Source organism: Hyperolius riggenbachi, chromosome 2 (genome assembly GCF_040937935.1).
Source record: "Hyperolius riggenbachi isolate aHypRig1 chromosome 2, aHypRig1.pri, whole genome shotgun sequence".
Classification (NCBI taxonomy): Eukaryota; Metazoa; Chordata; class Amphibia; order Anura; family Hyperoliidae; genus Hyperolius; species Hyperolius riggenbachi.
In genome coordinates this window covers 267,036,338-267,049,902 of record NC_090647.1, presented here as the reverse complement: position 1 = coordinate 267,049,902, position 13,565 = coordinate 267,036,338, and the positions used below count along the sequence as shown (strand labels likewise).

The 13,565-nt window shown below is 41.8% G+C and overlaps 1 protein-coding gene across 3 annotated transcripts in view; it reads right to left on the bottom strand.

The window, feature by feature from the left end:
• DOC2B (double C2 domain beta) overlaps window positions 1-13,565 on the bottom strand; it is a 704,601-nt gene that overhangs the window by 407,318 nt on the left and 283,718 nt on the right. The window contains exon 3 of one of the 3 annotated variants that reach the window (XM_068268615.1): window positions 8,446-8,469. The exons of the other annotated variants lie outside the window; for them this stretch is intronic. Within the exon in view, the coding sequence (XP_068124716.1) occupies window positions 8,446-8,469 (24 nt within the window). The remainder of the gene's footprint in view (window positions 1-8,445; window positions 8,470-13,565) is intronic. 3 annotated transcript variants of the gene reach the window in all.

Below are 13,565 nucleotides of genomic sequence, written 5' to 3'. Positions count from 1 at the left end.
AAAAGGTATCACTTTAACCTTTACTCTCTACATCTTCTTTAGTTCTTTTTGGCTCCAATCCTTCTCCAAGTTCTCATAGTCCTACTTCCTGATTTTGTCACTTGGCACATATATTACCAGTTCTGACCTCTAACCCTCATCTACAACCGCTGCATACACACACACACACACACAATTAGAAATGTACATTTGGTAAAGAAAGCATGGTAACATTCTCATGGCTAGATCTGTACATGAATATGACAGGATTGTCCGTACATTGGTCCAGAGTGCCTTAAAATAGCTTGGCGCTGGGTTGTTTTAGTGCCAGGACGGTTAGAGCACTGCACAGTAAACTGCTCATAATATTCTATAACTCATTTTCCCCCATGTCAGCCCAATTTCCTCTACCCAAAATAATAATAAAAATATACAATTACCCTTCACATCCCAGCAATTTCGCCTCTAAAGCCCTTTTCTCCTACAATCAACAAGTTACCCAATTTTTATTTTTTTTATTAAAAAAAATCCCCTGCAGGCCCTAGTAATCACCACCCCATTAGCATCTAACATTAAACTCCCTTAACCCAAAAGCAAAGCACCCCCAAATACTCACTTATTGCAGAAGTCCAGCACCAAGATCGCCTGAAGCCTGTGCTTAAGCAAAAGGGTTGAGATCATTACACTAATGGAGTGTAATCTTGGTAACTGAGGTTCAGTGCCAAAGTCGTTTTGCCACAGCTGAGTTTGATGCATCATTAAAATAAATGGAGTGCTATTGCCCACCTCAGCACAGTATTCAAACACTAAAGTCTGTGTTTGTGAAGCTAAATTGTGTTTGTCAAGTTTATCTGTTTGAAGAAGTACTGGCAGAAGAAAGTCTTCCTTTTTCTATCGCACAGTTTTTTCCAGTGTAATCTGCAGGAACGACTGCTTAAATCATGTGCTTCATTAAAATAAAATGAAAAAAAAACATCATTGTAACCTACACTACGCTAAAAAATGGCTTCTGTGGCAGCATAATGCTCACCTAAATTCTACCAAAAAAAGGCGTTCTTCTGACTGTAGCAATAAATCACTTTTATGGCTGGTAATCTATCACTGATTTTGAATGCATAGCATATATCAAAAGTCTGTTTGACAAACACCCACTAGAAATATCACGTGTTCAAAGCTGGAAATGACCATGTAGCCCTGCAGGGTCCAATAATGCAGGAAGGAAAAGATCCAGCAGCAGCACCACGTCAGAAAGTCTAGCGCTTTTAATAACATCACAAATGAGAGCAAGCCATGCTCTTTCATATGAGGTTTTATTATTAAAAGAGCTTTTTATTATTAAAAGAGCTACACTTTCAGATGTGGTGTTGCTGTATCTTTACCTTTTAGCATATATCAAATTCAGATTAAATACTGTATGTTTTTGAACCGCAGTGACATGTATAGGCAATATTTACTACAGTTCTTTACACATTCCACATGCGATGATGAGGCCTGATAAGAGGAGGCAGCATGAAACTGTGACCTAAGGTCAGGCATTTGGAAGATTACCTCTATTGAGCAGAATAGAAAGAGACAGTTTATAAATGTAACCGCCAGGTTGTCATCCTGATGTTTTAGCTTTAGTAGATTATGAATTAAACAATTGCAAATAAACAAAGCCTCAGTGGTGCAACAAACATCATGGGTTAACCACGGTCCTTGCTCTAGTGTCCAAAAGGCACAATGTGCATTTCCATGTATGAAACATGCAAGATACTCAAAGGCTGCCTACAACTCCACCTAGAAGCATGGAAACCAGCATTGCATTAGCCTGCGTCAGATTCCAAAACGAAAAACACAAACTGAATTTCTAGATATGCTCAAAATATCAACAAAAAATTCTGTATTACCCCCAGCAGGCTTGCAATTAAACAAACAAATGGGCAAGTTCCTCAATTTGCTACTGGACTAGTTGTTGCTAAGGACTCTCAGGTTGCATCCCTCAGGATCACCCCACTTCTGACCATCAGGACCAGAAGAGGTCCCTGTGGATTATTCCAAGGACATTAGCTGATGCACAAAACTGAGGACAGGTCAATATCAGGGATGGCAACATTTAGGCACAAGTCTTGAGGTCAGGACTGGTAGCATTTCAGCCACAACGATGAGCAAGATGAGGGTTAACAGTCTCTAATTACAATGGTAATAAAGCTAAGGTCTGGGCAGGCAATGTTCAGGTAGTGCACAATGAGCTCAAGACAGGCAAAGACCAGGAAAAATGACAAACAAGCTGAGATCAGGACAGGTAGCAATGGATCAGTCAAATTTAGGTGGACTAGTAGTGTTAAGGCAAAATCATGTACAAGACAAATTCAGGACCAGCAGAGTTTCAGGACAATGATGAACATTGAACATGCTGAGGTCAGAACAGGCACAGTTAAAGCACAACAATAGGCAAGTCAGAGGTTGGTAAATGTAAGATTAATCAAATGAAGGCAGGCAAATAAGGGAAGGCATTAAGCTGAAGTAGAAGACAACAGGAACACATAATGGTACCATTCAGATCTCATTGCACCATGTGATGCATTTAATCCAAAGATGCATTTAAGTACCTCTCCAGGGCTGTAGGCTGCCCTTGAAGTTGAGGGTAAACTATCAACACTTTGGATTGATAACCCCTGTGATAACCTGCCAGTGAGGTAATACACGCAGAGATACAGTACTACAACCAAGAAAGCAGCATTTTCAAGAGAGTCAGCACAGATTCTTTCCATGTTCCTTTCCATTAAGGTTACTTTTCAGCTGAAGATAGCAGTAACCATGTATCTACTTAAAACCATATAATCTAGTTATTTCAATTACTTAGTGAGCATTCTGCAAATGCAACTTGAACACAGGAAACATCCATGATAGTGGAATCCAGAAACTGTTTTATGACTGTCTGCATCCTGATTAGATACTGAGGCTCTTGTTGGATACATGTATATTATAAAAGCAGTGCCTTGCTTCTGGCAGTCAGCCATTAACAAGCAGAGGACATTGCTGATTTAGTATTGCAGTTTTTTTTTCTACACTATATTTCCTGTTAAGCAAGACTAAACGAGATGGTTTCACGGATACTTCATACACAGATCCTACAGCAAGTGTGTGCTGGCTTTCTGTGTCTTGGTTGTGGTTAGACATGACACTTAAAGAGACTCTGAAGCGAGAATAAATCTCGCTTCAGAGCTCATACTTAGCAGGGGCATGTGTGCCCCTGCTAAAACGCCGCTATCGCGCCGCTAAACGGGGGTCCCTTCACCCCCAAACCCACCCCCGCAAGACTTAGTCGTAGTCTTGGTCGTAAATTTTGACTTCCTGGAGGCAGGGCTAACGGCTGCAGCCCTGCCTCCAGTCGTGTCTATCAGACGCGCATTGCCGCCTCTCCCCCGCCCCTCTCAGTGAAGGAAGATAGAGGGGCAGGGGAGAGGCGGAGATACGCGTCTGACAGATGCGCGCGGGGCAGGGCTGAGGCGGTTAGCCCTGCCCCAATGTGGAAGCGCTCCCCCGCTTTACGGAGGGGATTTGGGGGTGAAGGGACCCCCGTTAAGCCGCAGGATAGCGGTGTTTTAGCAGGGGCACACATGCCCCTGCTAACTATGAGGTCTGAAGCGAGATTTATTCTCGCTTCAGACTCTCTTTAACAATTACGGCTTGCTAAAGTAAACATAAGGAAGCATATCTGATTTTATTTTTTTACAGGGTAGTCATTTTATGGGTAGAAGTTATGGATGTAAATGTTTAAAAAGAACCTAAACTGGCCAGGGAGCAAAAAGTTAGATACCGTTTTGTTTTTTTAGATAGAAACAGGCAAGAGGTTTGGCATAGCACACCTTTCCATCAGGTTGGGTACATAACCTGGGGGCTAACCAACATCCCACACTTCAAGCAAAGTCCAAAGGTGGGTTTGCACACCAATCCTAGCTTGATACTACTTCTCAATGATTTATGGTTTGTATGTCTTCACATTTTTTCTGATGAAGGGACCCTCAATTGCCCCGAAACAACTGTCATTTTGTGTTGACACATGATTGAAAAATAAAGTACTTCAGCTAGCATTGGTGTGATAACCGACCTTTGGACTTGACTTATTTAGGTAGAGGAAAGGCTCTGAACAGTACAGAGGCTTTCCACATCCTCCTTCACACCATCGCTACTAAGCTTCGACCCTCTGAACATACCCAACATGAGCTTGTCGAATATATTCTCGTGGCTGCTCATCCTGCTGTGTAAGAGTGTGGCTGTACTGTGCCTGTGCAAGTAAGGTCGTGCCAGTGCAGAAAGCTGAGGTTGTTCGTCCATGATCATCTCCATGGTACTGCGCAGACACGGTCATACTCACACAGACGTGGTACATTCATGCTTGTTCATGAAGGGGAACGTGTCGGTGAATTGTAAGAGGGTCCCGGCTAGCGGCAGTGGCATTGAAGAAAGGCTGGTACTACCTACGTTTCTAACATTTTTGTTCCCCTGCCAGTAAAAGTTTAAATTCAGACCGAAATTTGTTAGGATATTTTACTTGGCCAAAGAATAAACTTTCAGTGTGAAATTTCTTTGTGCACAAATCTTTAAATTAGATTTCTTTAAAGTAAATTTACAAATATGCAAAATAAACTTTTCCTGGCAAAACATTTTTAGATGCATTTAAAGACTAGGGGCTTGATTCACAAAGCGGTGCTAACTATTTAGCACGGGTTTCCTAAACCGTTAGCACGTGAAGTGCCGTTCGCGGACTTTAGCACGCGCAAAGTGCCGCGATTCGCTCGATCGATAAATCGATCGCTAAATAGCGCTAAAGCTCAGTTACAAAATCACATACATAAGTAGAGGGAAGCCTCTGGAGCGTCTAACGGCAGCCATCAGTCCCGCTTTACTGCTCGCAGAACCTCCAAAGTCAGTACACTAATCAGGGCCACGCTCCTCAAGCACCAGCACAGCCATACTCCACCTGTATGAGTACAGCCGAGCTCATGCCAGAAGAGGAGTGCAGCCCCAATTGTCCGGAGGGTCTGTGAGTGGCAACGGAGGACCAGAGGACGCTGTGGGAAGTCTCATTAGGAACCAAAGGCTTCACTCTCCTTAGGTGCGTATGTGTTTCTGAACCAGAGCTTCAGCTCTTCTCTTTAAAGAGAATCTGTATTGTTAAAATCGCTCAAATGTAAACATACCAGTGCGTTAGGGGACATCTCCTATTACCCTCTGTCACAATTTTGCCTCTCCTCGCCGCATTAAAAGTGGTTAAAAACAGTTTTAAAAAGTTTGTTTGTAAACAAACAAAATGGCCACCAAAACAGGAAGTAGGTTGATGTACAGTATGTCCACACATAGAAAATACATCCATACACAAGCAGGCTGTATACAGCATTCCTTTTGAATCTCAAGAGATCATTTGTGTGTTTCTTTCCCCCATGCACTGAAGTTTCAGGCTGCTCTTTTCTTCCTGCAAACAGCTTTGCCCTTGTTTGTAATTCCTCAGTATGTGAAAGCCCAGCCAGCTCAGAGAATGATTTATCCAGCTTGTAAAAGATAAGAGAGAAGAGAGAAGCTGCTCTAATCCTAAATAACACACAGGCAGTGTGCAGAGAGGGGCCAGAAGGGGGAGTTCATAGCAGAACCACAACACTGAAGAACTTGGCAGCCTTCCAGATACAGGCCGACAAGTCTGACAGGGGAAAGATACATTGATTTATTACAGAGACATAGTAGAAAGTGCTGCAGTAAGCCAGAATACATTAGAATAGCTTTTGGAACTTGTAGGATGATAAAAAACAGGATTCAATTTTTGTTACGGAGTCTCTTTAAAGTGTGTTCTGTGTGCAGGGCTTAAAACTGTCAAACAGTAGAGTCCCCATCAGCCTGGTATATACCACCTGCACAAAATATTTTTATGCATATTAAATTAACTAAGGCTGACAGGTTTGTTTCCTGAGTAAAGGCATCAAGCCTAGCACCTCATACCAACTAATCAGAATTTGTCAAGCTCACCAGTGTCTGCGGCGTCTGTCTCGGGCTTGCATTCTCTCTTGCGTACAAGAACAGCCACGGTCTTATACTTCTGGTCTTCCAGGCCTCTGGTGCGCATGTGGGACGCATGCTACTACATGTGCGCATATGCAGGCATGTACGCGTGCACGCTCTAATGCTGATGAAAAGTATGCATGCGGATGCGAAGGAAAGGGCGCATGCTAATTTGAAATTAGGCGTCAGATTGCCCTATAAAAGGCATCGTAACACAAGGTCTGGCGCTGTTTGTTCTTAGCAGCTTTGTTGATCCAGCCTTGTGCCTGATTAGCCTTTGTTCCTGACTCCCCATTGGGACCCAGCCTGTTACGGACTAGGTTTCCTGATTGCCGCTTGCCTCGGCCCTTGTCTTTTACTGAATACACCACCTGATAGCTGCCTGCCTTAACCCTTGCCTGTTATTGACTGCACCTCTGATCTCCACCTGCCTCGACCCTCGCCTGTTATTGACTACGCTTCTGATTGCAGATTAAACTTCACATTACAGCTCCGCCTGTTCTCTTCTGTCACTGGTGGGGCAATCCCAGGGGTCATGACCTGGTGACCACCAGGTAGCAAAGTAGTTTGTTGCCCACTAGGGGAAGCGGCCCATCATCCCTTGCAAGGTACTCTGCTGAAGACCTGTGGCCACTCCACTCTAATAGAATTATTCCTTCAGTCAAGAAATTTCAAAAAATTTACCAACGGTTTGAAAAGCACTACTTGGCCTGAATTTAACGGTTTTATATTAGGTAGCAAGCATTTGAAACGTACACTTCGGTAATATTAGCAGATAGTGATTGTGTGCTGGAAGTTGCCTACACAAACTAGATTTTCACTATCTAAAACAATCTCTCATGTACATTATATGTCTTGGTGACAATCTAACCTGGATTTAGGCATCTCCTGATGCTACCAACCTCTTCAGCGACCCGCTATATTAGATATTCTGCTTGCAATTGCATTGCCTAATTCAGCACCTAGTGTGACTCTTCCTCGCTGCACCATAGATCATATTAGGCTACTTGCTTGATAGTTGAGCAGAATGCCTGTATACTGATTATTATTGGGATATCACCTAAAATAACGGAGAATGATCATTTCAGGTGACAAAACCCATCTGTGTGTGTAGCTCCTACTGCAGCGGCATGCATGCAAAGGCAAGGGTTACAGACCATTTCCGCTCAACAGCAGATTTTTTTTATAGACTAGAACTGCAGGACTGTGTAGGTTTCCAACATACTCCTGCTCAAGACAAATCTTCATGTATTTTTCAATGCAGTACTACCTTTTGTATTGTGTCACTGACTAGACCTGGTACAATCATCTTTGGTAACCCAAAGGCCTCCTTCTTGAGGTCAGGTCACTATGGCTATTATTCATAAAAGTGTGTTCGGTAAAAAAAAATCTGGGCGGGAAAATACAGCATTCGGTATTTCAGACCTTTGTGTGCTAATTCATAAATATTTTTACAGCTGCCTGTCTGCCTTTGAAGTTTGGTAAATTACCGCAGGCCATTGAGCGGTACTGCAGAAGTGTGGCGATATCTCCCTTTTGTTAAAAGCTGTAATTACGGTTTCCTGCACAGACTTGCAGAGACTTCGGCTCCCTGCACAGATGACTCACACAGACTTCGGTTCCCTGCACAGATGACTCACACAGACTTCGGCTCCCTGCACAGATGACTCACACAGACTTTGGCTCCCTGCACAGATTCACACAGATTTCGGCTCCCTGCACAGCCTACTTTGCTCCTATCCGCATGCTTATTGTCTCCTCCAAGCAAGCGGTATTCTCCGTCCCAATACCGCCGGCTCTAATCTTTATGAATTGCCATTTAGTGACGTGTTAAGATAATCACTGCACAAGGCGGTAATTTACCTCACTGCTCTGTAATTTGAGCTTTTCATGCGGTAACCGCTTTTATGAATTTACAGTTTGCTAAGTGCTCGGTAAAGTCAGTGGTTTTCAGCATTACTGCATGCGGGAAGGCTTTATGAATGATAGCCTATGTAATTTATAGAAAGTACATTTTTCCAGACAGGCCACCTAGGCATTTTTGCACATTTTAACACAGTAAATCAAAAGCGGATTTAAGAAAATATTAAGACATTGTTCCCACTACAAATTGCACAGTGCACAGGGAAAAAGCAGTTTTTATGTGCAATTGATATGCAAAATTTTTGGTTGAAAAGTCCCATTTAGTTGTAATGAATGATGTTGCAACAGAGTTGCACAAAAATGCAGCAAGCAAGTACTACGATTTACATGATAAAATGAGTGTCCTTGGCACCTGCAAAGCATTGGCACCTGCAAAATAATAATCTGATCAAATTGCATGTAGCAGGAAAAAGGCTTAAATCTGTCCTATTTACTCTACTATGTGAGCTGTAATCTTCTATTTCAATTGTTTTGCCTCATTTAAGGGAACAAAGCCATGTCCCTTACCTTTCTGTAGTAAACTTTTGGCAGCTTCCCTCATCAAAGAGCAGATGGTAAGAGTGAAATGTAAGCAAGTGGATGGGAAGAGAAAAAACAGGACAGGGAGAAATGAAGAGAAAACAAAAGCATGAAATGAGTTGTGACAATAGAATGAAAACATGATCACCAAACAATAAACTATGAACTACAACTCAGGAAAACAGATCATAAAACAACAGGCAGAAAAACAAAAAGAAAATCAATGCAGAGTGCTTATAAAAGGACATTTAACAAAGACCAGGTTGAAGCTGAAGGTCTTTGCTCATTACTACAATACTGTTTCCTACAAACCCATTTTTAATGGCAAAAGGGATTGTAAACTATATATGTGCGTGCAGTTTGGTTTTAAATTGTGCTCTAAAGATATGTCACAACCTCATCCCACTGTAGGATAACAAAGTCTATAAAATATGCCACTAAGACAAATCGGCCAGAGTGTCAAGATAGCCTTAGCTACTGTGATTCCCATAGGGAACCTGAAGCGAGAGGGATATGGAGGCTGCCTTATTTATTTCCTTCTAAACAATGTAAATTGCATGGCTGACCTGCTGATATGCCTCTGATGCCTTTTAGTGATAGACCCTGAACAATCATGTTTATCAGAGGTTTCTGACTGATTAGCCACATACTCGTTTCAAGTGTGTGTTTCAGACACTACCGATGCCAGAAGGATCACCAGGACTGCCAGACAACTGGTATGGTTTAATTTGTCTGGCGATCAGTTTCTGCTAAATCTCTGTGCAAAAAGCAGTTCAAATATTATTCATAACATTTTTTAAACACAAAATCATGTAAAAAAAAAATACATTTAACTTTCCCTTTCTGCCAGGCCACAATTTCCCCACTCCAGCTTTTTGGCAGAAAACATGCATTTTTTTTTTGCATGAGTTTTTCACATTTAAATTTGTAAGCCAATTTTTGCATGCAGATTCCAATGCATGCAAAAATTTGCATACAAGCGTACATTTAAATGTAGAAATGCATACGAAAAATGGAAAAATGCCTTAGAACTGCGGGATGACCCTGACTCATCCCTACCATTTTCAGATATTTCTCACTGTACAAGTCAAGCTTGTCCATACCACCAGGGAGGTTAAAAAGAAATAAATATGGCGGGCCTCCATATCACTCTCACTTTAGGTTCCCATTACAGACCAACTGCTCCTAAAATACATTTTAAGTTTAGGTATTATGAGGAAAGGTTAAAACCACTGTCAAATTTTAACCACTTTAAGGAATACTGTAGGGGGATCGGGGGAAAACGAGTTGAACTTACCCGGGGCTTTTAATAGTCCCCCGCAGACATCCAGTGCCTGCGCAGCCAGTCACCGATGCTCCAGGCCCCGCCTCCGTATCACTTCTGGAATTGCAGACTTTAAAGTCTGAAAACCACTGCGTCTGCGTTGCCGTGTCCTCGCTCTCGCTGATGTCACCAGGAGCCTACTGCACAGGCACAAACCATACTGGGTCTGCGCAGTACGCTCCTGGTGACATCAGTGGGAGTGAGCACATGGCAACACAGGCACAGTGGTTTTCAGACTTTAAAGTCTGAAATTCCAGAAGCGAACCGGAGGCGGGATCGGAGCATGGGTGACGGGCTGCGCAGGCACAGGAGGTCTGCGGGGGACCATTAGAAGCCCTGGGTAAGTTCAACTCATTTTCCCCCAACCCCCCTACAGTATTCCTTTAAGCCTAGTGTAGTTGTGAAGGGTGCACCAGTGCACCACCAGTTTGTTACTAAATGAGGTGCAAGTGGTATCATTTAGGTGGGACTAGTTGTAGAATATACAGTATTTTGGTGTGTGTACAATGAGAAAGCAAAAAAACACAAAACAGGAAAAAGACACCTTTATTTCCAAATACAATATTGTCACTATAGATTGTGCTAGAAACATAATCTAAACATTGTAATAACCAGGATGGATGAGCAAATAAAATTAGTGGGTTTAACTTATAGTTAGCACTGTTTATTGTAAAATTATAATGGATGTAAATGGAGAAAGTGTGCTTTTTCCATTTTTTCCCATTAAAAATGCATAGAAAACAAGATAATTACTACACAAAAATATCACTCACTAAAAGCCTAATTTATCCTGAAAAAACCTAAACATAGGTCATTTAGGTGTGATAAGTAGTAATAAAGTTATTGGCAAATGAATGGGAGCAGCGAAGATATGTGAAAAGTGCTCTTGTCCTGAAGCGGTTAAATGACAATGTGTCTCACTCCTCCTTTATGCAATATCACCAAGTAAGATAGGAAGTATAATTTGCCCAGCAGTGAAATAAACCGTTATAAAACCTGCCATAGGCTTTATCCCTTTAACACACTAGGGCAAAAATACATTTATTGTGCGTATAGTTTTCTGCTCACTTCCAGCTATTTGTGGCACAGGCCATCCATGCAAAGGACATTATCTAGTGCACAAGGTAGAATACTAAGCCCCCTGTATTAGTAAAATTATTTCAAAACCACAGCATGGTGTTATGTTCATGCTCAACAATGCATACAGCCCCATCTGTGTTCACTTTTGTCTCTCCTGTTCACGCTACAGTTCTGTGGAGCAGATTCCCCACCCCCAAAGCACCTGCTTTCCCTGCAGGTGGAAGCTGAACTGGGAAGATAAGAGAGCAGACTGCAATGTCATGGCTGCAAGTAATGTGTTGGCAGGGGTGAAAGCAGAGGCTGAAGCCTTTTTTCCTAGCGAATATGCCAACATTCCAATGTCCCCTGTAGTGTATCCCAGTTATCCATTGTTTCCTGTAGTATATTCCAGTCTTTCAGTGTGCTCCGGCAGTGCAATCCTTGACCCTTGCTACTGTAGTTCTTGCAAATCCTTTCATTCATCATACTTTCCTTTCCATGTGGGTACAGAGTGCCTTGTATGGTGTACCAAATAGGTCAGAAATGCAGAAGTGGCCTTGTTTTTGACACCAATGAGAGCAGGAAGACGTGTGTAAAAATCTCCATGGTCTGGTGGAGGTACTTCCTTGGCATATATGTAAAAGGGCGCCCTTTTTCCAGCTCACCCTTTATTTTTTTTTACTCCAGGCCACCATGGACGTAATTCGGCTGCCAGTTGTTGCTGGCAGTGAATTATTCTGTTTTTATAGTAATTTGGGCTTCATCTATTGACAGCGCCAAAATTACTGTCTGAGCACTGCCATAGCCGTAATTCACATTCCGGCCTATGGTGGCGCATGGTGTGCCCAAATTTCCCTGCACCATTTTGCCCCGTCACAACTTCTTTGGTCTATCCAGGACTCCCAAAGTTTTTGGTGGTTAGGGTTTAATACTGTCCAAACAGAAAGGATCAAAGTACAATCATGCAAGACCTATGGGCATATTTAAATAAAGATTTGATAGAAACTTTCAGTTTCTAAGGTCACCAGTATGTATGTACAACAGGCTGTAATATCAGATACTTTACAGAAGATGCTTTAAAAACTGACCAGCCTTCCACGCGTTATTCTATCTGCCCATAGTGTATATCAGTTTCTAAAGACTCCAAAATACTCAAAATCTATTGGGAAACTGTGTACAGTGTCTTCAGAGTATATATTACAATTTGATCCAATCTAATTTTCTTGTGGATTTTGCACCCAAAAGCACCTTGAAGAGATGCATACAATGGGGATAACACAATAGCAGCAAGCAGTGCTACAGACTTAAAAATAATTTGGGGTTATCAAGCTGTGTTGACAGATTTAATCTCTTGCTTTAGGACACTCTACTTGCACTCTTGCCGGGCAATTCTGCCTCCCTAGCTGCTGATCACGAGTGCCTTTTGGCTGCGCAGCCAAATGGCAGCATCTGACGTGTTGGTGTTACCCGGCAGCATAATACGCACCTTGTCACGTGTGAGCACGGCCAAGCTCCAACCAGGCTGATGCACGGGAGCAGCTGACAGGCAGTGAATTCACCACCTTCACCCTTTCTGTGAAAAAGGGTCCTAAGAGTGCCCCTAAACGTTTCTTAGGGATTCCTACATTCAGGGTTGTATAGCCCCATTGTGAAATTCTTTCCCACTGTTTCTTTTCTCTATTCTTCTAACTGCCAAATGTGATACTATGTACCTATGGCACTGCAACCCCTAAAACAGTTTGAGGAGCTTAAGTTTGAGATCTGAGCTGCTCTATGAGGGGTAAGATAACAGCACATTAAAACCTGTAATTAATCTCTAGTACCATGTTTGCACTGACTGAACATTAAGGTATGCATTTTCAAAGCTTGTCAAGTCTTCCAGGTGCATTTGTTTTCCCAAGTCCCTCTCAGTTCAGGTCCACTTTCAACTGCGACACAAAACAGCCATTTAGAATAAATGTTCATCTTCCTTAATTGACTTTCACTGTATATCTGAAGCTAAGTAATGTCTGATCTCATAGTTCAGATTTGACACTGTAAAGACCACTATGTTATGGCCAATCAATCTCATTAATAACAGCCATTATCTCAGAAAGCAGTAAAGCAGGAAAAGTGAAATCTGCTCTCGTTCTTTACTTTCAGTAAGAGATATGCTTATATAGTTTATCTTGCAGCTTCTGGCTTATCTTTACGGTGCAAACAGGAGTAATTTATCAGGCTTAAGAAATACTGATGTTGCACAGCATGCTTTCACCAGGATGCCCACCATTAAAAATCAGATATTTAACATATGTGAGTTACAGATATAAAGCCTAATATACGGAAATCTAATAACTAGCTACTATTAAGCTATCCTTAAAACACGGATTCTTCTCTACAACACATAATCCACCGCTATTAAAAATGTATAAATATATAAATACTTAACTACACCTTTGAGTATATCTATTTAACATGTTAAATTATATATTTGCAAAGATTTGTTTGGCATACAAAACTTGCATAAGAACATACCATTATCATATTATATCTCCCTGTGGTTTTGGAACTAAGGCTCTATTATATCGATTTTTTGATACAAAACACTTCTCTTTCTAAATAGACCCCTACTTAAAACGACTTGTGTCACAACACTTCAGAGATGCAAAGTTATCTCCATGTACAAAATATTGTGCAAAATATACAATACTGTTTTTTAGCACATATTTTTGTTTTTAAGGCTGGG